We start from the raw sequence: 25,103 nt of genomic DNA, 5'->3' as shown, positions 1-25,103 counted from the left end.
CAAAAAAAAAAAAAAAAAAAAAAAAAAAAAAAAGGATAGAGCTCATTCAAACCTGTATTAGTTCATTTATTCGGTGTAGATCATCGTCAGTTGCTGCTTTTTTCTTTGGGATAATCCCTTCCTGTAGGTTGGTAAGTCTTTCATAAACATCATGTTCTAGATTTGTCTACAACACACAAGAGGGATAACACATCATGACCTCAGGATACCTTTCTGTGTCAACCTCAGGCAAATGAACTCATCTTAAATCACCTTTGTAAACTGGTATAAGAGCTGTTTGGGTGATGAAGTCCTTTCTCCCAAGGACTAAGGTACTAAGTTAACAAATAGTGCAAAGGCAACTGATCAATAATGATTTACATTATATTTTGCCATAATTCAGAGTCTATCTTCAAGGATAACTTTTAAATACTGCCCTGAATTCACAATTCTTCTGAAAAACAAGTCTACAAGTTTCACAGAAATATGATTTTCTGGTAAGTAAGAACTAGCCAAGAGACTACATTTTTAGATACTGAAAACAATGTTCAGTATCTAAAGATCACTAATCACTAAATGTTCAGTGATCTAAAAATCACTGCTACTCCAAAGATGGAAAACTTCATGAGGTGGTTGTTTTGATTGCCTCCTCTTCACCTTGGTGAGAGGAATTCCCACCTTAGGGTTATTAAGAAATGGCTGAACATATAAGATCCAACACTGGACAGATGAGATCGATAGCTGGTTACGAGTGACAAATACTTAGCAGCCTAGGAGAGGAAGACACAGCCCACCATGCAGGGCCATACGGGGGATGCACTCAGGAAGAGAGTGAGTAAGCAGGGCTGTGGGAAGCAGGCTTTGTAGTATGAAGAAGGAGGTTGCCCCCTGATCCCCAGGGGAAGATGCAATTGGCTTGGTTAAGTAATCAGAAGCTGGCAGGGAACTGAAGCCCACTCTTCAGTAAGAAGGCCATTTGAGGTTTCTCGTTTTAGATGTCATGACAACACATAAAACTGAATCCTAATTTTAGATTTACACCACAGTTGTTTCACATATTTTGGATCTGGATAACAGAACTAAGATATATTTAGATTATAATAATATATAATTGATATAGTGATTATAATATTATATAGCACACGTAAATATTCTACCATAACCCATGTTAGTTGGGAATGCTTCAGAATTACTAAAAAAAAATTGTTCTATGAACTCAGACATCTCCAGCATCTTCTCTTTTCAGTATGATATAACAACTGCGAGAACTTCACCTACCAGTTGTAGTAACTGGGCAGCACAGAGGTGGACTTTCCAGCCTTGGGCACGACAGGATACTCCTTTCTGATTAGCTATTTCCTGCAACATAGCTTTCTTCTCCTCTGGAACCATATAAAAGTAAAAATATTTCAATTTTTGTAAAGATAAATTATTTCTGTTCAAGCAGCCTAAGTGTCAATATTTTATCAAGAATTTCTTTACTTAAATCTCATTAAATAAATCCTCTGCATTTAAGTCATTAGGAATAGGTAAAAGTTTTCTTTTTTCCACCCCAGAAGAATGCATTCAAAACATACTCTGCTAATCTAGTGAGTTAAAAAGAGAGCAATATTCTAATCTCTCTCTCTCTCTCTCTTTTTTTGGCAGCTGGCTGGTACAGGGATCAAAATCCTGGAACTTGGTGTTATGAGCAGCACGCTCTAATCACCTGAACTAACTGGCCAGCCCCAATATTATAATCTTTTAAAAGAAGGGGAAGGGCCGGCCCATGGCCCACTTGCGAGAATGTAGTGCTGATAACACCAAGGCTACGGGTTTGGATCCCTATATAGGGATGGCTGGTTAACTCACTTGGAAGAGTGTGGTGCTGACAACACCAAGTCAAGGGTTAAGATCCCCTTACCAGTTGTCTTTTAAAAATAAATAAATAAATAAATTAGTAAGTAAAATAAAAGAAGGGAAATGGTATTTAGAGAGGTGCAGCCTTGCTCAATGTGTGATGCTTATGAGTACAGTAAAATATAAGAAGGGAAATGGTATTTAGAGAGGTGCAGCCTTGCTCAATGTGTGATGCTTATGAGTACACGGAGGGTTGGGCATGAAGTCCTGAAAACTTTTTGGTATTATCTAGATCCTGGGGAAATCACATGAATCAAATGTGAATTACATTTCAAATTCGGGTAGAGAAATCCGGTAACCAGAATTGTAATAAAATAAATACAAAATGTATCATCAGGACTGGGGAGAGACAGAATAGGATTGAGGGATGTTTGTCAAAGGTGAGTTTAGCTGTATCTCTTAAGTTTTAATTACTACTTAACTAGGACTTACAATGTACTCTCAAATTACGTAGATAATTAAAAATTATTTTACAAATTAAATAAATTATTTAAAAAATTAACCTTGAAAAACCCTATCTATAAATTTGTCCAAGCCCATAGAATGTAGAACACCAAGAGCAAACCCTAATGTAAACTGCAGACTTTGGGTGATAATGATGTGTCAGTATAGGTTATCAACTGTATCAAATGTACCACTGTGGTATGCGATGTCCATAGTGGGAAAGCCTGCGCTTGTGCAGGGGGTACATGGGGATTCTCTGTACTTTCCCCTCAATTTTGATGTGAACCTAAAACTGTTTTAAAAAAATAAAGTGTATTTTTTAAAAACCCTATTAAATATTAACATGGATATGATTTAAATAAGTTTTTAGTTTTTTTGAGTTAATTGCAGACTCACACGGGGTTGTAAGAAAAAATACAGGGAGATCCTTTGTGCTTTGTACCCAGTTCCCGTCAATGGTAACACTGTATCTAACTACTGTATAACACCACAACTATGACATTGCTACAGTCTACAGACCCTACTCAGATTTTGCCAGTTTTTACATGTATATGTATATTTTATTATAAGCATTTAAAAGAAATTTTTAGTTTGAAATAATTATAGATTCACAGGAAGTTACAAAGAATATAGAGCTGGAGTAACTGGGCAGCACAGAGGTGAACTTTTCAGCCTTGGGCATAATGTTATCTGATAAGGGACATGTATCCAGAACATATAAAGAATTCTTATAACTCCAAGAGGGAACTCATTAATAAAAAGACAAACCAATTAAAAAGGGGAAAGGATGTGAACAGACATTTCTCTAAGAACCACATACAAATGGCCAATAACACAAATCAAAACGACAATGAGGTACCACTTCACACCCAGTAGGACAGCTATAATCATGATAAATGTTGATGAGGATGTGGAGAAATTGGAACCCTAATGTACTGCTGGTGGAAAAGTCAAACAGTGCAGCTGCTTTGGAAAACACTGGTAGTTTCTAAAATGTTACAGAGTTACCATACAATTTCTAGGAGAAGTTCCATTCCTAGGTGAAATGAAAACAGATACCCACACAAAAGCTAGTATGCAAATGTTTACAGCAGCACTATTCATATTAGCCCAAAATGGAAACAACCAAAGCATCTATCAAATGATGAATGGATAAATGTGGTATATCTAGAGAATTTCATTATTATTTGGTAACAGAAAGGAATGAAGTACTAATACATGCTATAACTGGATGAACCTTGAAAACATTACGCTACACGAAAGAACCCAGTCACAAAAAGACCACATATTATATGATTTCATTCATATGAAATGTCCAGCATTGGCAATCTATAGAAATAGAGTGTCATCAGAGGATGCCTGGGGTTAGAGAAAGAGGAGAGTGAACACGGCGTTGCACCAGGATTGGGGATGACGGCTAAGGGGTGTGTAGTCTCCTTCTGTGGTAATGAAAATGTTTTAAAACTGACTGTGGTGACAGGTGCGCCACTCTGTGAAAATACTAAAACCACTGAGTTGTACACGTTAATAGGTGAAGTGTATGCTATGAGAATTATATCTCAATAGAGTTATTATTTAAAAAAAAAGACAGTAAAGTGAGAGGTCCCATGTACCCTTCACCCAGTTTCCTCCTTTGGTTACATCTCCCACAGCTACACTACAAAATCAAAGGCAGGAAAGTGCCACTGAGATGAAGTGAGTATAGGTGTATGTTGCTTTATCACATGTGTAGATTTGTGTCACCACCACTGCTGGTTGGTTAGCTCAGTTGGTTACAGCATTGTGCTGATAACATCAAGGTTCAGGACTTGATCTTTGTACTGGCCACTCTCCAAGAAAAAAAAAAGATACAGAACTATCCCGTCACCACAAAGATCTCCCTCAGGCCTTTTACAGGTCTACTGCCCCTCCCCCGTCCACTAACCCCTGGCAACCTCTACTATGTTGACCATCTCTATAACTTTTTCATTTTAAGAATGTTATATGGACAAAACCACATGGTATGTGTCCTTCTGAGACTGGATTTTTTCCACTAAGCAAATGCCCTTGAGCCCATGTTGCTGGGTATACCAATAGTTCTTTCCTTTCCATTCCTGAGTAGTACGCAGTGGCACCATAGTTTAACCATTTGCCTATTGGCGGTCATGTGGGCTGTTTCCAGTTTTTGGCTATTACAAAAAGCATTGCTATGAACAACTGCATACAGGTTTTTGTGTGAACACACATTTTCCTCTTCCTGAGATAAATACCCTGGAGTGCAATTGCTGGGTCATATGGTAAGTTTATGTTTTGTTTTTATAAAACTATTTTCCAGAGTAGCTCAGCAATGGATGAGAGATGATCAACTTGTGGTATGACAGTGCTCTGTTGACTTACTACCCAGTGAAACTAGTGAAGATTTAAACAACTATTTAAACCTCTGGGAATCTTAAGGGCAAATGAAGAACCATCTACTCAAGAAAATCTACTAAAATTTGGTAAGAGAGGCAAGAATCTGTGATATTTGAATCCCTCTCTTTTCCCTCCCAGCTCAGCAAGGTGGAGACTCCACCCCACCCTGCTAGGGTCCACAGCACAGGGCTGCCTCTCCACTAGCTCCCAAACTGCTCCCTCTCTTTTCCCTCCCAGCTCAGCAAAGTGGAGACTCCACCCCACCCTGCTAGGGTCCACAGCACAGGGCTGCCTCTCCACTAGCTCCCGGTTTTCTTCCAGAGATAAGAGCAGGACATCAATGTTTCTCATCGTGCCTCCAGCTACCTGCTGCTGAGGTGGCTCCCCCACTTAACCTCCACTCAGGGAATGGAGACTACACCTTAGGCAAGGTGTGCTAAGAATACCTGGAGCCCCAAGAGCTCTTCTCCAGCTTGTGAGGTGGTAGTTTCATGTTATGAGAGGCAAGCCAAGAGGACCCCAGGCTGCTTGCATCCGTCCTTCCCCTCCACTGAGCACTGATCTCCTAAAGCAGGGCTGTCATTCAGAACCTTGCCATATCCCCACCCCACCTCCAGAGTCCTCGCTCAAAGATTTTGCCTGGGGAAAGAAGCAGGCTGTAAAACATAACTTCTAAATTCCTCCCAAAGGAACTGACTCCATTTGCAAGAGCATGGAGAAGTTCAAACCTAAAGGTGTTGCTGAGAACAGTGGAGGTCTGGTGAAGAGAACTAGGATGAAATTCATGGATGTAATAAAGATACATCCTAGACTGTGTGCAGGCTAGTTTGTGGGAGAGAGCAAAGAGTAAGACAGCTTGGAAGAGCCCTCCTAAGAGCAGAATAAATATGGAACAATAATCTCAGAAACTGTTCTGGCCAAGGAACTACAGTTTGATTAGATTAGTTTTATAGAGGAATTTGTGCTCCAGCGCACTGTTGAAAACAATAGGGAAACAGACAGCAATCAGTGGCTTTATCAGCTAGCTGGGTACGGTCAAGAAGAGTGCTACCAAAGCCACTGCTATGTCAGGGTAACTGTGGGCATGCTCAAGTCTGTGCCTCTCTGAGGAGCAACATCAGAGGCAGATGATACCTGTGTAGGGGTAGGAGGCAGCAGCTAGGCATCACTAAATTAATCCATCCAGTCACTAAACAAACAAACAAGCAAATAACAGCAAGCTCAAGAGTGGGGAAACCAACGCCAAGAGTTGCTTTAATACCTTATCTAAACTGTCCAGTTTAGAACAAAAAATTATGAGACATGCAAAGAAACGGGAAGGTACCAGCCATGCTCCTAAGGAGAAAATAGGCGATGGAAAGTGCCTGTGAACAAGGAGACATCAAACTTAACAGAAAAAGATTTCAAATACTTATAATGCACTTACAGAACTAAAAGAAAGCATGATTGAAGAAGCAAGGAAAGATAGGATGACAATGACACATGAAATAAAGAATATCAATAAAGTAATAAGAAGAAATTATAAAAATGAACAAAATGAAAATTCTGGAGTTGAAAAGTACAATAACCGAAATTTAAAAATTTACTAGAGGTGCTCAACAGTAGAATTGAACTGGTACAAGAGAGAATTAGCAAACTTGAAAGACTGACAGAAAAGATGCGAGCAGAACAGAAAAAAAAAATAAAAAGGATGAAGAAGAATGAACAGAGCCTTGAAAAATGAGGCACACCATCAAGAGAACCAACTTTGTGTGATGAGCACACCAGCAGCGGAGGAGAGAAAGGAGGAGAAAAAACATTCAAAGAAAAAATGACCAAAAACTTTCAAATTTTATTGAAAAATAACCTACACACCCAGTAAGCTCAAGGAACTACAAGTATGACAAATGCGGAGAGACCCACAGACACCTCACAGTAAAAATGCCAACAAAGACAATGAGAAAATTTTCAAAGTAGCAAGAGAAAAAAATGACACTTCATTTAGGAAAGAACCCTATATAATTAACAGCTGACTCCTTGGCAGTGGGATAACATTCAGAGTGCTCAAAGCCATGTATGGAGAGATCTAATTTCCCTACATTCTCACCAGCCTTTACCATTACCACCTTGTTTAAATTTCAGCTGTTTTGAGAGGTGTATAATGACAGCTCATTGTGTCTTAATTTGCATTTCCCTAATGGGTAGTGGTGTTGAACACTTTTTAAAAAATAAATTTTATTGTCATTTTCTACTCTAAAATAGAGTAGAGAATGGATCCTGACCAGGTACCACCTTACATCTACCTGTCATTATCTTTTAGACTGCTCTTGGCTCTGACCATTTCTCAGCCTTTCCTTGTTTCTGATGACTGTGACAGTTTTAAAGAATAGTGGTCAAGTATTCTGTAGGATGTCCCTGATGCTTTCTCAGGATTAGACTGTGGTTATGAGTGTCTGACAGGAACACCACAGAGGTTAAGTGCCACTTTCATCACATCCTATGAAGGGTACACACTATTAACAGATGTCATCACTGTTGGTACTGACCACAATCAGCTGGCTGACGTGGTGCTTGTGAGTTGTCTCCACTACAAAGTTACCTCCCTCATCTCCCTTTCCATACTGTATATTTTGCAAGAAAATCTGTGCACAGCCCACACTTAGGGACTGAGGATTTATGTTCCCTTGAACATCTTTTCACGTGTTTATTTACCATCTGTCTATCTTCCTTGGTGAAATGTGTTTTCATGCCTTCACCCATTTTCTATTGGATTAGTTTTGTTTTTGTTTTTAACTGTTTTGAGAGTTCCTTATATTTTAGATTTAAATTTACTTAATGGTTATAGGATCATTCAGATTGTGTGTTTCTGGTTGAGTTTGGTAGTTTATGGTTTTTAAGAAATTATTACACTTCATTTAAATCACTTAATTTGTAAGTATAAAATTGTTCGTAGTATTCCCTTATTATGCTTTTAATGGTTACATGATCTGTACTAATATCCTGTTTCCTTCCTGACATTCATAATTCTTTTTCTATCTTTTTCACTCTTGCCAGAGATTTATTAATTTTGTTTTTTTCTTTTCTTTTTTTTTAAAGATGACCGGTAAGGGGATCTTAACCCTTGACTTGGTGTTGTCAGCACCACACTCTCTCAAGTGAGTGAATCGGCCATCCCTATATAGGGATCCAAACCCGTAGCCTTGGTGTTATCAGCACCACACTCTCCCAAGTGAGCCATGGGCCGGCCCTAATTTTGTTTTTTTTTTTCAAAGAACTAAGTTTTTGTTTCATTTTCTCTAGTTTTCCTGTTTTTTAATTTCACTGATTTCTGCCTGTTTTTAAAAATTTTACTTAATTTTTTCTTGGTCACTGGACTATACTGGGGTCAAACCCTGGACCCTGGTATTATCAGCACCACACTCTAACTGAGCAAACCAGTGAGCCTGATTTCTGCTGCTGTCTTTACTATTTTCTTCCTTGTGCTCTGCTTAGAGTTAATTTTTATTTATTTACTTATTAATAGGTTCTTTAGGTAGAAACTTTATTTCTTCTTTTCTAATGTAAGCATTTAGTACTGTTAATTTCCCTGTTAGCATTGCTTTAGTATACATGTTGGTATGTTGCATTTTATTTTATTTAGTTTTATATATTATTAAAAATTTCCCTTGAGAACTTGCCAGTTAACTCAGTTAGTTAGAGAGCAGTGTTGAAAGACCAAGGTCAAGGGCTCAGATCCTTGTACCAGCCAGCCGCCAAAAGAAACAAAAAAACAAAAAAGAAAATTTGCCTTGTGACTTCCTCTTTGACCCATGGATTACTTAGCCATGTGCTATTTAACTTTCATGGTTTGGAGCTTTTTCTGTCCTCTCTCTGGGGTTTCTAGTTTGATTCCATTATGACCAATGAAAATACTCTGTATTATCAGGTTTGGGGAGGACTGCTTAAGATGGCACCACCCAAAGATATTCAAAATGGCGGCTCCCACCCTATGGGACTTCTCTATAAAATAAAAAGACAAAGTTACTCATAATCACAACAGAACTCCATGCCATTGGTCTCCTCTGAAACCCTACTTTACATACTAGGGGAACCAATAATCACAAACCTAAAAATCACCTAATTAACATAAGGCCTCAACTCCCGTTGGATATTTCACTTAACTCCTCATTAACAAAAGCTATGGTCAATCAGAACAACACAACTCATCAGAAGAAGAAATGTAAATCCAATCCCCCCACGGGGAGGTCAGGCTAGGTTCTGTCCCTATGCCTCTGCTGTGCCGCCTGTGCCAATAAACTCCTTCTAGCCTGATTTCTCGGCTCAGTAACAATTCTTTCCAAACCTTTCATATTTGGTGTCAAAACCCAGGAAGAGAGGAGAAATCCATAGGAGCTCAGCCTTTCCATTGCACAGGTAACCAATTTGGTGTTAGCACAGCTGAAGCCTTCCTTGGAGGTCTCTGCTCCCTTCCTCTGTCTGCATCAAAAATCCCAGCGCTGGGTCAGAGACTTCCCTGGCCAAAAGGGAGATCAGATCTCCTCACCAGGCTGTGACTGTTTCTCGGGGATGTCCGAGTTACGAACAGCACACTCACTCCTTGGACTCATTGTCCTTTCTGCCGGAGTCTCAAGATTAAGAACGAAGGACACCTCCTTCTTATCTTGTTTCTCCTCAGGTTCAGCTTCCTACTCCTCCACCCTCCAAAAGACACCCCTCTTGGATGCCTTATATGAAACCTAAAATTCCTTTACCTGGCATGGGAGGTCAGTCTGAAACGATTTTTTTCTATAATACAGTCTGACCCCAATACAAATTTTTTTTTTTTTTTGTCTTTTTCCGTGTCCGGCAACGGATTGCAACCCTCAGTGTCGCCCCCGTACCGGACCGGGACCGGCAACGGAATCGCAACCCTCGGTGTTGCCCCCGCGCCTCGCTCAGCCAGTGAGTGGGAACTGGTCTGTATGTGGGATCCGAACCCTCGGCGGGAGCGCCTCTGCACTTCCCAAGCGGCGCACTAGCGCAGTGCGCCACCGGGCCGGCCCCCAATACAAATTGGATACTGATAGTTAATACCCAGAAAACAGCACTTTTGATTACCAAATTTTGAGACCTACACAACCTTTGCAATTGCAGTGGAAAACAGTCTGAAATTCCTGTGTCCAGGCTTTCTTTTATTTACACAACAAACCGTCTCTCTGTCACTCCTGCACTACTTTCCAAATGTTCCTTTTACAAACTGAACTCAACTCCAAATCTTTCTGATCTTCTGTCCCTCCTGTCCATACGGCTCCTGATTTTGATTCCGCTGATCATGCCTTTCCTGCCATGACAACATCTCTTCGTCTCCCTTATGCCCCCTCCCCTTTGCCCTCTCCTCCCATAAACAACATTCCCACGATGACTCGGACTCTGATACTAGTGCCAATATTTCAGATATGGCCTCTTCTCCAGACCCTATGCTCCCCCTATGGGAGGCTGCTGGAGCAGAAGGCATTATATGTGTCATGTCCTGTTCTCTCTCTCTGATCTTTCTCAATAGAAAGGCTCTTACACCATAGACCCTACACAGTAAATTAGAGAATTTCAATTCTTAACACATACCTATAATCTTACATGGCATGATGTGTATGTCATCATGTCCTCTACTATCAACCCAGAAGAAAAGGGTAGTGTCTGGTTGGCCACTATTGCATTTGCCGACTCTTTACCCACTCAAGACCTTGTCAGATATCCAGTAGGGACTATGGCAGTCCCTTGAACTGACCCTAACTAGGACTACCAAACCAACTCAAGAGGTGCCTAAATGAACATACCTAATTACTTGCTTAACAGAAGGCATGAAGAAAGGTGCATTCAGGACAGTAAATTATGACAAAATCCAAGAAGTAACACAAAGGCCGGATGAAAACCCAGCTCCTTTTATGAGCAGACTCACAGAAGAGGTCCTTAAATATACCAACCTAGAGCCAACCTCTGAAGCAGGCCGATTATACCTACATACACATTTTATCTTATGATCAGCACCAGATATCAAGAAAAAGTTACAAAAACTAGAAGACGGCCCTCAAACCCCTCAAAAAGACCTAATTAAAACAGACTTTAAGGTCATTAATAATAGAGATGAGGAACAAAGACTACAAAAGGTAAAAAGAGATCAAGTTAAATTCCAAATGATGATCACCACCTTCCAGGGCAGTCAAAAACCTAAAGTCCCAACAGGATAACACCAATCTCCTCCAGGGCCATGCTTCAAATGTAGCAAGGAAGGACATTGGGCCAAAGCCTGCCCAAGTCCCAAGAGACCCTGTCCAGCATGTGGGAGAACGGGTCATTTGAAGCCTGACTGCCTTTAGACCTCTGGATCTAGGACCATCACTCCAACACCAAAATCCAAGCTAGGACTGTCCTTCCCAGAATTTCTGGGACTTCCTATGGAAGACTGATGCTGCCTGGGCTCAGAGGCCCCCACCATGACCATCAACAAGACTGAATCCAGGGTAAATATGGAGGTGGCAGGTAAGCAAATCTCCTTTCTGCTTGATACAGGGACCATTTATTCAGTTCTTCCTGAACATGTGGGACCTTTGTTCCCTTCCTTAATCTCTATTATGGGGGGTAAATGGCCCAATTTCCAAACCTGTTATAACCCCACCATTAACCTGTGTCTTACAAAACACAGCTTTCACTCACTGTTTCCTGGTTATACCTGCATGCCCTACTCCTATAACAGGTTGAGACCTACTCACTAAGCTACACACAACCTACATCTACCAAAGGCATTAACCCATCACCTCCTTTTCCTCACATAGGGAGAATCCCAAAATTCTGTCCCACCTACTACTCCTTTTCCAAATGTAATCAATCCTCAGGTTTGGGACATCAAACATCCTTTGGTGGCTACCCATAACTCCCATATAAAAATAACCTCAAAAGATCCATTTTCTTTTCTTTTATGTAGCCCCTCAAAAGAACTTGCCAAACATCATACTATTCTCCTTTTAAACTTTTTAGGACAAAAAGCCTACTGATTTTCACTTTAAAAGACACGACTTACCAAAACAGAGGTTACTTATTTGGGTCTTTTACTCGCCCCAAGTCATAGGGCTCTTACAGTAGACAGAAAACGCCTCATACAAGAAATTCCCCTTCCCAAAACTAAGGCTGAACTTCTCTTCTTCCTTGGGTTAGTAGGATATTTTAGACTTTGGGTGCCAAATGTTGGTATCATCACTCGACCTTTATACCAGGCCACTAACGGGAGTCTCCGTGAACCCTTAGATCCTAAGCTCCCTGTATCTACTCCCTTTTCACTCTTAAAACAAGTTCTCACTTCTTCCCCAGAGTTGCCACTCCCCAACCCAAACGAAGTCTTCCTTTTATATGTAGACAGCAGACAGGGATTTATGGGCCTGACCACTGGCTGGTGGCTTATTTGTCCAAATAGCTAAAGAAGTTCTTGGCTGGCCACCCTTCTTACGGTCTTTGGCTGCAGCCACCATCCAAACACAAGAAAGTTCAAAATTAACTCTCTTCAAAAAAGAATAGTACATTGTGCCCATTCACCTTCTTCACATCTTACTCACCAGGCCACCCCAGAGATTTCAGCCATCAGACTTCAGATCATTCGTGCCTTGTTTCTTGAAAATCCCAATGTAACTTTCACCCATTGCTCCTCACTTAACTCAGCTTTTCTTTTGTCTGTCTCTTCCCAACCCACAATGGATGAACTTGACTGTAAAGAAATACCGGACTACTTTACTAATCTCTATCCAAATATTTCGGACACCCCTCTACCACCCCCCACACTGGACTGGTTCACAGATGGGAGCTCTTTTAAACACCAGGGAATAACACAGACAGGCTATGCAATTGTTTCCTTAACTCAGATAATTGAATCCAGCCCCTTGCCATCCAATACAACCTCACAACAATAGAAGTTATAGCCCTCACCAGTGCCCTAACATTGGTGAACAAATGCAGAGTAAACATATACACAGACTTAAAATACACCTATTCCATAATTCATTCTCATGCACTAATTTGGAGGGAGATGGGTTTTCTGACAACCAAGGGAACACCTGTCTTTTAATCCTAAAACTATTACTGGTAGCCCATCTGCCCACCCATGCAACCATCCTTCACTGCAAAGGACACCAAAAAACCTCAAAACCCAATAGCTGTGGGTAATAATCGGGCAGATGATGAAGCCAAAAAACAAGCACTCACAGATGTCCAACACCAAATGCTGGCTCTGCCTGTGCAGCCGCTACCCTACTCAACTGAGAAACATACATCCCTCACACAAGAGGAATCACAATTCAAACAAAGATGGCATATTCTCAAAGGTAAAATGGTCCTTCCAGCTGCAGAGGCATACAATATCCTAACACAACTTCATAACCATTTCAATGTAGGATATAAGCCTGGGTTCTCCTAAAAGACTTAAATCCAAAACTTCTTCAATCTAAGTGGACAGGCCCATATGAGGCACTTCTCACCACCCCAACTGTGTCAAAATTATCGGGCATAAGTGCTTGGGTTCATTTTTCCAGGTTAAAGAAGGTACCAGACTTCAATGCAAAACTCTCAGGACATCCTGAGAAATATGATCCCGGCTTCTCATGCCCACCTTTATCAGGCTGACAATGACACCTGAGGAACCCACAGAGGAATCAGATTCCAGAACCACCAAAGCCTAACTACTCCAGCCAACATACGCCCAGTCGTGAGCTGCCCCTGGCTGATGTGTACATCAGCTGCCGGGGATTTCTATGTCTAATTCCATCTCTCCTTATAAACACACCCGAAATCCGAGCCTCTGAAGACACACTCTATCTTCTCTTTGGGACTGTTACCTACAAGGGGATTTCAGGGACTTCTTGCCCACTCAAGTAACCCAATGGCTGGACTTGGAAGACTAGTTGTCCTTACCATGTTCTTATTCAATCAGGAAAAGGCTACAGATCTGAAAATTCCACCAACTCACCAGTCTAAGGGCTCATGGCTATTACCCATTTTGCTTCCCATCCTAATTCCCCTTGTCATAATTTTCCTTCTGCTCTCTGTAGGGCCTATACTTCTACAACAATTCTCCTGGCTCCTCCCCATGACCATTCAGACAATGACTCATGAGTGGGTAACCGAAATTCTGATGATGAGAGATGCCTGTTATCATCTCCTCCAGCCTCAAGGACCGTGACAAGGAAAACCCCCAGATAATTAGCCCGTCATTGCCCCTTTGTCAGCATGAAGAAGTTACAGAAGATAGACCTTTGTCCATATACCTGGTCTGGGGGGGGGTTCTCCCTAGTAACAGTAATTCACAACCTTTCTTTTTTACCAAACACAAAAGCGAGGATTAGGTTCGTGGAGGACCTCTTAAGATGGCGTCACCCAAAAATACTCAAAATGGCGGTTCCCGCCCTATGGGACTTCCCCGTAAAATAAAAAGAAAAGGAACTCATAACCACAACAGAACTCCATGCCACTTGTCTTCCTGAAACCAAACTTTACATACTAAGAGAACCAACAATTGCAAACCTAAAAATCACCTTATTAACATAAGGCCTCAACAACTCCCATTGGATAGTTCACTTAACTCCTCATTAACATAAGCTATGGCCAATCAGAACCACACAAATCACAAGAAGAAATGTAAGCCCACCCCCTGTGGGGGAGGTCAGGCTAGGTTCTGTCCCTATGCCTCTGCTGTGCTGCCTGTGCCAATAAAACTCCAATTTCTCATCTCAGTACCAATTCTTTCTGAACCCTTCATATATGATTTCAATTCTTTTAAATTAGTTGACATTTGTTTTATGATCCAAGACATAGTCTATCTTTACATGTTTTGTAGTACCTGAAATAATGTGTATTCTGCTACTTTTAGAGTGTTCAAGTAATGTCTACTAGATGTTGCTGGTTCATGGTATTCAGTTCTTCAACACTTTTGGTAATTTTCTGACAAGTAGTTCTATCCATTGCTTAGTGGGGTGTTCAAGGGCTAACTATAACTATACATCTGTCTATTTCTTCTTTCATTTCTGTCTTTACTTCATGTATTCTGAATCTCTTGGTTTTTGTTGCCTGTATATTTAGGATCATTTCTTGGTCAATTATAATTTTCTTATCAGTATGTAATGTTCCTCTTTGTCTCCTGTAATTTTATTTCCTCTGTAGTTTACTTTACCTGATGTTAACATAGCCATTCCTGTTTATTAATTTTTGTAATGTATATATTTTTCCATCCTTTTACTGTCAATCTACCTATGTCACTGTGTTCAATGTAAGTTTCTTGTAGACAGCATGTAGTTGGATTGTGTTTTTTCATCTACTCTGCCAATCTGTTTTTAATTGGTATGTTTAGACTACATTTAAGGGAATTATTGATATGGTTATGCTTAAGTCTGTCACGTCATTATTTTCTATTTCTTGTACTTCTTTTTCCTCTGTATCTCTCTTCTTTCTTTCCTGAGAGTTTTAAGTATTCCATCTTGATTTACTTATATGAATATTATTTCAAAGTTTAGGCAATGTAGTTCAACTAAAGTTTAATAGCAAGGGGCTTGGTGCAAAGTATGGACATACCCAAATAGAAGATTTAGGGATCAGAAAATGTTCAGTTGTCATGTTATCTTTCTTGAGATAGTTTTTGAAGAACAAGTCCCAGTAAGCAATAAGAAATCTTTCTTTTAGTATGGCTTAATATGCTACCAGGCAAATCCCTAAATATTATATTGCTATGGAATTCTTGCAGCATGGAAAGATGTTTAGTGGCCTATATCCTGCTTCTACTAAAGGGCAACATTCCCTGACCTCTGGAAATCTCACCTTCTTTTGTCTCAGAGTATACTTGTGAGGAAGAATAGCTGGAAAGTACAGCTACCTCTTTACTTCTATTCAGAGACTGAATTATCAGCACCTTTGCTCCTGTTCATGGACATCAATCATTACCCCATTCAAATTGGATTCATCTTGAGGCTTCATGAAAACCCTTAGACAAGTTTCCGGGTGGAATTTATGTAAGAGAAAGGGAAATGTGACCAGTTCTCTGTGCATTTATCATACTTGAAGTTTATCACACACAAGTTAATTAATGACACAATGTCAATCAGAAATATCTGGAGTATTTGCAAAGTATCATCAGCCATTTTCATTATATGTGGGCTCATTAAGATGTTATTCTCAGGTTCAACAATAAAACATTTATTGAGGGCTTGCCCTAGACCATTCTAAGAGCTTCATATGTTGAACAAAAAATCTTCTGGAAAAAAATGCTTACGATGCATGTACCTCTTAGCATCCTAGGAACTACTGAGGCCTATGAACTATATTAAATGGCAATCCAGTACAACTCTCCCATGATTACTCTGGGGGCTACAAAGGTCAGCCTATTAGTACCTGGGGAGATGTTAACACACAAATTTTATTAAACTAAGGCTGTCGCCTAACCATTAGACTGGAATTCCAATAGTTACACACATCTTTCTGGGGCAAAGGATAATTTTCCAAATTTTATATTCAACTGAATATCTCACTTAAGTTAAACACTAAAGCCTCAAGATTTTATAGTAAAAATGTTTTTTTTGTGTGTGAAAACTGTGATTCTGTTTTTCTTTTCTATTGTGGTTACAATATACTCCAGTTATACCAACTTCATGCATTAATACTGGATGTTTCTGGGGAAACTAACCTTTGACCCGGACGTCACTGTACCTCTGAAAGTGGTGGTAAGCAGCTTTCCAGGGGTTCCGATAGTGACGAAGCAAAGTAATAGGAGGTCTTGGACGCACTGGGACATACCTCACACCTTCCTCATCTACTCAAAAGGGAAGAAAAGAAGACATCAAATAGCTTATATATTTTCAACAGTCCTCAAAGTTCAATTCCAATAAATGAGCTGTAAGTGAAACTGACTATGCAAAGAGCATCTGGGAAGGACCCCCTGACATAAGTAGGAAGTATCACAAGAAAACAGCCCAAGTGACCATTACCAATATACTCCTTGGGAGGAGACTTGCGCTTCTCGGCCTTCACCAAAAGACTCTTGGCAGTGGACTTCTCATCATCCGTGCTGTTTGTCTCCATCATATCACCTTCTTCTGTGGAGATCACGTGCTGTTGCTTTCGAGGCTTTTTCCTTGGGGAGGCACCAGGTGGTAGGTCACTTGTAGGCATGGACAGGTTGTTCGCCAGCAATGCGAGAGATGGAGACATAGTATTGGTAGCTAGCGGAGGAACCGCTGTCATAGGAAAAGGAGCACACACATCTATGAGAACCCAAACACAACGGAAAGGCATACTTGATTTCCAGCAATGACAATGATTAAGAAAACACCACACATAGTTAACATTTATTCAGTCTCCTATATACCTGGCACTGTGCTAAGCCCTCTAATTGTGGCAGAGACTGTCAAGTGCTCCCTAATACCCCATATCTTCATCTTCCTTAATTCCAGGACCCTCACTTTGACATGCACACACTGCCACTCAGCTAAAAAAAATGTATTTCCTGGGCCGGCCTGGTGGCGCACTGCTACAGTGCGCCGCTTGGGAAGCGCAGCGGCGCTCCCGCCGAGGGTTCGGATCCCACATACAGACCGGTCACTCACTGGCTGAGCGAGGTGCGGGCGCAACACCGAGGGTTGCGATCCCGTTGCCGGTCCCGGTCCGGTACGGGCGCGACACTGAGGGTTGCGATCCGTTGCCGGTCACGAAAAAAGACAAAAAGGAAAAAATAAAAATGTATTTCCTAGCCTTTGTTACAGGTGTGGTTATATAAGATGGAAGTAGAGGTGCTTTGTTGTACTTTTGGGCAGTTTCCTTGAAAGGAAGAAGGTATGACCCCCTACTCCTCATCTTCTTTCTGTAACCCTGGAACTCAAATGTGATGGCTGGACCTCCAGCAGTTATCCTGAATAAAGGACATAGGTCAAATCCTAGGAGTGATGGACTGAAGAGGTGGAAAGAGCCTGGATATCTAATGATTTGATGGAGTCTACATACCATCCCTAGACTGTCTGCCTCAGAACTTGCTCCAAGGGAGATATGAAAACCTTACATGTTTAAGCTATTATTTCCAGGCCTTTCAACACAGATTCCTAGCAGTTAACCCATTAACTCATAAGCTTAAAAATAATCTGAATAAGTAGACATTATTATTATCCTCCAGTTCACGGCTGGCACAAGTCACATAAATACGAAGTGGCAGAGCTGGGAATTAACAGAGGCAGTCTGGCTTCAGAGCTTACATTTTTTTTTTTTTTTTAAAGGTTGGTCAGTGCAGGGATCTGAACCCTTGAGAGCTCACACTATACTGTGTCCATATAAAGAGTACTCATAGTGAGGAAGTAAGCATTTGTTTGAGCTTATGTGGATCATATATCTAGGGACTTATAAATCATGTTAGAGGTTATCTCAAGTGTTATTTCACTCTATCACATACTCGCCTATTCTTTTCCTCCACCCAACCTCAGCTCCCCGCTCCCAACAGTCATACCCTAAACTCCGTCATCACCAATAACTGTAAATTGCCTCACACCCCATCTCAATTTCTAGCACCCACCTCACTAACCAAAACCAATTCTCTTGCCAGGACACTACTCACAGTAATCAGCTTCCAACAATTTTTAGGAACTATTATCCATTCATCCTACCACTTTTCTGCCACCACCCTACACTCTCATGTTCATTTTCTCCCACTGGCAGGTTTAAATTTACAACCATTTTATTCCTTCATTGTCCCTTTTCCTGCTTCACTGTACTCACTTAGCAAAAGCACCAGAGGTTAAATCCGATTCTCCACCTAGTCTGCACCTCTGCAATCGAATATACCTAGACTGAGACACACTGCAATGCTGACTGGCCTTGCTTGGACAATCCTACAGTATTTGCTAAATTCATTACCTCTCCATATGATTATCTCACACCTTCTCCCTCAAACCTTCACCACCTCCTCCACCATCTGTACTCTCAGCAGATGACCTTGCTTTCTATTTTACTAAAAACGACAGATGTAATCAGAAGAAAATGTCCAGAAAGGCCCACCACGTCTCCTCACTTGCACTGTGACCATACAGTCATGTGCCACATAACGACATTTTGGTCAGTGATGGACCAAATATACGAGTGGCTGAAGCAAGACAAAGGTACTTAACTCAATTTTTCCATGAACTTTTTGAAGACTCCTCATAGCCAAGGTATGTAGAGGCTATACCATCTATGTGTAAGTACACTCTATATTTGCCCAAAGACGCATACCTGTAATCTCTTCCCTCCACGCTTTCAGCAAAGACCACCCCCTTCAGGTACACGCTAGATCCCACCCACTCTCTCCTCCTCGGAAGCTGCTCCAGGAATTGTCGTCGCTTTCTCCTGAACTTTCAGTCCTTCCCTCTCTGTTGGATCATTCCCACTAACATACAAAACTCTTATTTGTCCCATCTTTAATAAAAAAGTTACTCTTGATATCATTTCCTTTCAGATATTACACTTCTTTTTCTACCCTTCATAACAAACTCCTCAAAAGGGTTGTTATGTAATCACTCCATTTCTCTTCCAGCTTTCTCTTGAACTTACTCCCAATCATCCTTTTACCCCTATTTACATGAAGACTGCTCTCCTCAAGATCTCTATGACTGTGAAGGGTCACTACTCAGTCCTCATCTTCCTTGATCGCTCAACAGCATATAATCCAGCTGATCACTCTCTCCACCCTCAAATATTTTTGTTCTTGCTTTCTAGGACACCACATACTCTCCATATTCCTACCACTCCTTCCTTTCCATTTAGTCTCCTTTGCTGGATTCCATCTCCTCTCCTACCTCATAATGGTGCAGTGTCTTAGTGTTCAGTCTACAGACTGCTTGTTTTTATTTTTATTTTTTTAAAAAGATGACTGGTAAGGGGATCTTAACCCTTGACTTGGTGTTGTCAGCACCACGCTCAGCCAGTGAGCAAACCGGCCATCCCTATATGGGATCCGAACCCGTGGCCTTGGTGTTATCAGCACCACACTCTCCCGAGTGAGCCACGGGCCGGCCCAGACTGCTTGTTTTTAATGGGTATTCATTCCCTAGGGGATCTCATCCACTCATCCAGACCTATGGCTTTTTTTCCCCTCTTTCTTTTTTTTTTACAGTAGTTTATCTTTAAATGTACAACAGGCTTCAAGACAATACTTCACTCTAGCTACAGGTGGCAAAAGATGTTATGGCAGGGAATCTAGATGTTTAAATAGGAATGGAATCAAGAGTCACCACTTCCTCAGGCAGAAGGAAGAGCTTACGTTCTGCCAGATTTCTTAATTCCACCTGTGCGCGGGAGGGCCCTTCTCTGTGGCCTTCACTTTCAGTTCCTCTAGTTTCTTCTGCTCCTTTTTGTTTCTGCTTGAAAGCCTCATCCATCTCTTCAGCCTGCTTCTTTCTGCCACCTCTGTGGCCAAACATGGCACCTGTCACCCCTTCCCCAGACCCTGCCACTGGAAACCCAGGCTCGTGGCTTTAAATACCGTTTAAATATACACTGACAACTCCCAAATTTATTATCTGCAACTTCATTTTCTACTCCAAAAGCCAGGCTCACAAATCCAACTTTCTGCTCAATATCTACATTTGAATGTCTAACAGAGACCTCAAACTTTCCACATCAAAACTAACTTCTGGTGCTGGCTAGTTAGCTCAGGTGGTTCGAGCACGGTCGTATAACACCAAGGTCAAGGGTTTGGATCCTTTTACCAGTCAGCCATAAACAAAATAAAACAAAACAGGTTCTAAATTGATTATGTTGATGGTTCCACAAACCTTTGAATATGCTAAAAACCATTGAATTATACACCTTAAATTAATGGTATATGAGTTATAAATGAATATGACACAAAAAAGTTAAAACAAACAAAAAAACCCAAAAAACTAACTCCCAGGTTGGCTGGTTAACTCAATTGGTTAGAACAAGGCCTAACCAAGGTCAAGAATTCAGATCCCTACTGGCCAGCCATCAAAACAAACAAACAAACAACTAACTCCTAATCTCTCCCTACAAAATTTGGTCCTCCTGCAACCTTCTCTATACTAGCTGATGGCAACTCCATGGCTTCAGTGCTAAGGACAAAAACTTTGGAGTTGGACCGGCCAATGGCTCACTCGGGAGAGCGTGGTATTGATAACACCAAGGCCACGGGTTCGGATCCCATATAGGGATGGCTGGTTTGCTCACTTGGGAGAGTGTGGCGCTGACAACACCAAGTCAAGAGCTAAGATCCCCTTACCGGTCATCTTTTAAAAACAAAAACAAAAACAAAAAAACTTTGGAGTTGCCACAGACACTATTCTCTCACATTCAATAGCCATTTTTAAAGAAATCAACTTAGATCTACCCTATAGCTCAGCTGGTTAGAGTTCAGCCTTATAACACCAAGGTCACAGTTTGGATCTCTGTACCTGCCAGCTGACAAAAAAAAAATATCCAGAATCCAACCACCTCATACCACTTCCATTGCTACTACCCTGGTTGAGCCTCCACTGTTCAGTGCAATTAATGCAATGGCTTCTAGACAAGTCTCCCTGAATCCATCCTGGCTCCCATAGTTTTTTCTCTACACAGCAGCCAGAGTGTTCTGCTGATAACCTATGAGTTCATGGCACTCCTCTGCTCAAACCCTCTACCAGCTCCGTGCCAATCCCAGCAAATCCAAAGTCCTTAAAATGGCCCAGAGGCCCTACTCAATCCTAACCCATTTCTCTGACCTTGTCGTCTACCACTCCTCTCACTCATCTCCAATAACCTTTGTCTGTCTGCTCTACTTCTAGAACATCAGGCATGCTCCTGTCTCAAGGCTTTTGTACTTTCTGCTCTCTTGGCCCATAATACTCTTTTCCTAGATATCCTCTTGGCCAGCTCTTCATCTTTTAATGTCTTTACTCAAAGGTCACTTACTCAGTGAGGCTATTTCTTAAAGCCCTTTGTAAAATTCCAGTCTCAGACCTAACTTTCCCTTATATTTTGCCCCTGCTTTAATTTTTTCCATAGCACTTATCACCTACATATACACATACACACACACATGCACATATAAAAGTTATTATCTTTTTACTGTTTGTCTCCCTTGCTAGAATGTAAGATCTAAGAGGACGAAGATGTGCTTGTTCTGTACAAGGTTGTATTGGGTCTCTAGTCATAGAGTACTACAGGTTGAGGCAGAATTACTAAACGCTTCCTAACACAGAGAGGTAAGGGGAACTATCTAAAACAAAAACAGCAGATGAGTAGCAAAATTTCCCCTCTTGGAATATTCACGGCATCTTTCACCAGAAGTGTTGAGGCTAAATATACCCACAGAAATATATCCAAGGATATCTCGTGGCATAATAAACTAAAACAAATAGATGATAAATAGCAGGTTTAAAAAGCTGCAGATATAGCACAGTCACACCTCTTATTGAACAAACAGCATGGGAAATGTAGGCCTTCATGCTGAAATGGTAGGTGATACTGGGTAACTGAAGCACTAAGTAACTTGTTTTCCACTTTGGGTTTGTCTATATTTCATATATCTTGTACACTGAAATTCTGTAGTCAGGAAAAACAAGATTCCACTACAAATTGTTAAAAAAAAACAAAAACAGGGCTAGCTGGTTAGCTTAGTTGGTAAGAATGTGGTGCTTATAACACCAAGGTCCAGGGTTGGGTCACTGTAGCAGCCAACCACCAAAAAAAAAAGAACCCAACAAACAAACAAAACAAAAATAAAATAATAAAAAAGTAAACCTCCAAAGTGACTTCCACAAACTGGAAGTTTACAGTTGAGAAGAAGAGGGAAAAGGGTAATGAATAGCTTTAAGATCTTACTAATCACTTATAAGTTCATCAAGATAGTCTATTTTCAACAACGCAGATCTTACTTTATTGCATTACAAGGCAACAAAAATGGGCAGGGAATAAATTGTAAATAAACAGTACTTTGCTATGACTATATTGTGGCCTCTTTTACACGGTAATATTTTCTTAATGGATGCAAGGAAGCTATATTGAAGGATAGCCATGAGGAAACAATAATTTCTTTCATGATTTTGGTCAGAAGTTAATACTAATTACAAAAGGGCAGCATGATTTTAGTTTTCACAAGGTGTTTAATGCTTTCTCCTACTTATTAAGAACTAGTGAAATGCCACATTTAAAGTGGGCATTAGGGAGATGGTCCTCCTGGCTGAGGTTCACAGCAGAGTCTGGACTCTGGTGGAGAGTTAGAAATAGGGGAAGAAACAACTGCCAGTGGCGAGTATCCTGTGAATGAACTTACCAGAAACTGGCCTCATAATGTCCATTGGTTCTACTTCTTCTTTCACTTTTATCTCAGGTACAGGAGGGCCCAAAACGGAGGAGAGACTGCCACTCACAGCGACTGAAGGAGGCGGTGCAGCTGCAATGGTAGTGATGGGAGGAGTGATGGGGACTGCTCCAGGAATGGTTGAAAGGGCAACTGCTGGTTGTGACGGGGGACTGGCTGCTGCAATCATGGTTGGAATGGTTGGTGGAGGCTGCTGGGCAGTGGGAGGGACCGCAATGGTGGGCTGATCATTATTTTGATTGGATACAGTCTCCATGGACACAGTGACTGGAGTGGCCATAGACACGTGGATTTCGGACTTAGGTTTGGCACTGAAACACAAAAGCAATGCACACGAGCAAATAAGAGAAAATTGCCTTAACCTGCAACATTTCAGAGGATGGGGTTTGTCCAATTCTTTTATTACAGCACAACTAACAGTCTATTCCTTGATTTTAAAAGTTCAACTTTAAGGGCCGGCCCGTGGCTCACTTGGGAGAGTGTGGTACTGATAACACTAAGGCCAAGGGTTCGGATCCCTATATAGGGATGGCCTATTAACTCACTTGGGAGAGCGTGGTGCTGACAACACCAAGTCAAGGGTTTAAGATCCCCTCACTGGTCATCTTTTAAAAAAGAAAAAAGAGAGAGAAAAAAAAAGTTCAACTTTAAGATAACTTTTACAGGGAATTCAGGTTTTAAAAATATCCTGTATGCCCCACCCTCACCAAGTTTTTATAAGCAGTAATACAATTAACTTAGGAAGCAAAGAACATTTTCAAGAAATTATTCATAGTCACATTGTAGTACTATCAATTTTCATTACATTAATGTATTTTTTCTTCCAGAATTTCTTATACATGTTGTCTTCGTAGTTCTTTTTTGTAACCTACTACTCATACTTCGTATGAGTTTCTTATAGAACTATTTCTTATAAAGAGGAAAATATGCACGTGGCAATGACCCAAAATGTACAAGACTACAAATCAAAAGTAAGTTCTGTCCGTTTTGCACACCCAACCCTCTACCCAGAAGTACCACTCTTACAACTTTCCAGTATATTTTACCAGAGATATTTCAGGCATCTACAGTAGCTACAAATATGTTGTCCAAAAACATATACCTTAGTTTTTCAAACTTATAAGGATTTATTCATATCATTGCAAATTCTTCATAAACATTATCTTTTTGTGTAAAATGTTTCATGAAACAGATATAATGGTTTATTTACTCATGTATTCCACTACTGCTGAAAATTCAGCTAATCAAAAACAACACAATATCCTTCAAGTTCGAGGTCAAAAACAACTGGACTTCCACAGGCAAAAAAAATGAACATAAACCTAAACCTCATACCAAATAACAAAAATGCACTCACAAAATAGATCACAGATCTAAATGCAAAACTTAAAACTTTAACACTTTTAGAAGAAAATACAAAAGAAAACCTAGGAGTAGGTGAAGAGTTCTTAGACATAATGCCAAAGCACAATCCCATAAAAGAAAAACCTGATTAACTGGACTTCATCAAAATTTAAAACTTCTGAATGGCCCAAAAAGCCCTACACAATCTAGCTCTCAACTATATCCCTAAACTATCTTGTATAACTCTCCCCCTTGTTCTTGGCTGGTCTCTCTTACTGTTCCTGTGTATTACTAATATACAGGCAGTCCTCATGGTGCACAATGCTGATACGTGCGAATTTCCCATATATATATGTTTAGCTATAGTATACCAGTCCCTCAACAACACTGTTCAAGTTTTAGCAACTTCATAAAACTTGAACAATGTATGAGGGGACTTCAAAAGGTTTGTGGAAAAATAGAATGAAAAGATAAAAGTTTAGGCCGGCCCGGTGGCGCACTGCTATGGTGCGCCGCTTGGGAAGTGCGGTGGCGCTCCCGCCGAGGGTTCGGATCCCACATACAGACCGGTTCCCGCTCACTGGCTGAGCGAGGCGCGGGAGCAACACCGAGGGTTGCGATCCCGTTGCCGGTCCCGGTCCGGTGCGGGGGCGACACTGAGGGTTGCGATCCGTTGCCAGACACGGAAAAAGACAAAAAAAAAAAAAAAAAAAAAAAAAAAAAAAAA

The 25,103-nt window shown here is 40.8% G+C and overlaps 1 protein-coding gene across 5 annotated transcripts in view; it reads right to left on the bottom strand.

Moving 5' to 3' along the window:
* SAP130 (Sin3A-associated protein, 130kDa) overlaps positions 1-25,103 on the bottom strand; it is a 77,321-nt gene that overhangs the window by 2,264 nt on the left and 49,954 nt on the right. For 3 of the 5 annotated variants that reach the window (XM_008579459.1, XM_008579458.1, XM_008579460.1), the window contains exons 16-20: positions 22,985-23,343; positions 16,683-16,958; positions 16,382-16,507; positions 1,258-1,361; positions 53-166 (exon numbers count right to left, since the gene is read on the bottom strand). In XM_008579459.1, coding sequence (XP_008577681.1) covers positions 53-166; positions 1,258-1,361; positions 16,382-16,507; positions 16,683-16,958; positions 22,985-23,343 — 979 coding nt within the window. The remainder of the gene's footprint in view (positions 1-52; positions 167-1,257; positions 1,362-16,381; positions 16,508-16,682; positions 16,959-22,984; positions 23,344-25,103) is intronic. The other 2 variants (XM_008579457.1, XM_008579461.1) reach the window with 1 other exon arrangement.

Source organism: Galeopterus variegatus, unplaced genomic scaffold, assembly GCF_000696425.1.
Source record: "Galeopterus variegatus unplaced genomic scaffold, G_variegatus-3.0.2 Scaffold1889, whole genome shotgun sequence".
In the NCBI taxonomy this organism is placed as follows: Eukaryota; Metazoa; Chordata; class Mammalia; order Dermoptera; family Cynocephalidae; genus Galeopterus; species Galeopterus variegatus.
This window is presented reverse-complemented; position numbering and strand designations above follow the sequence as displayed.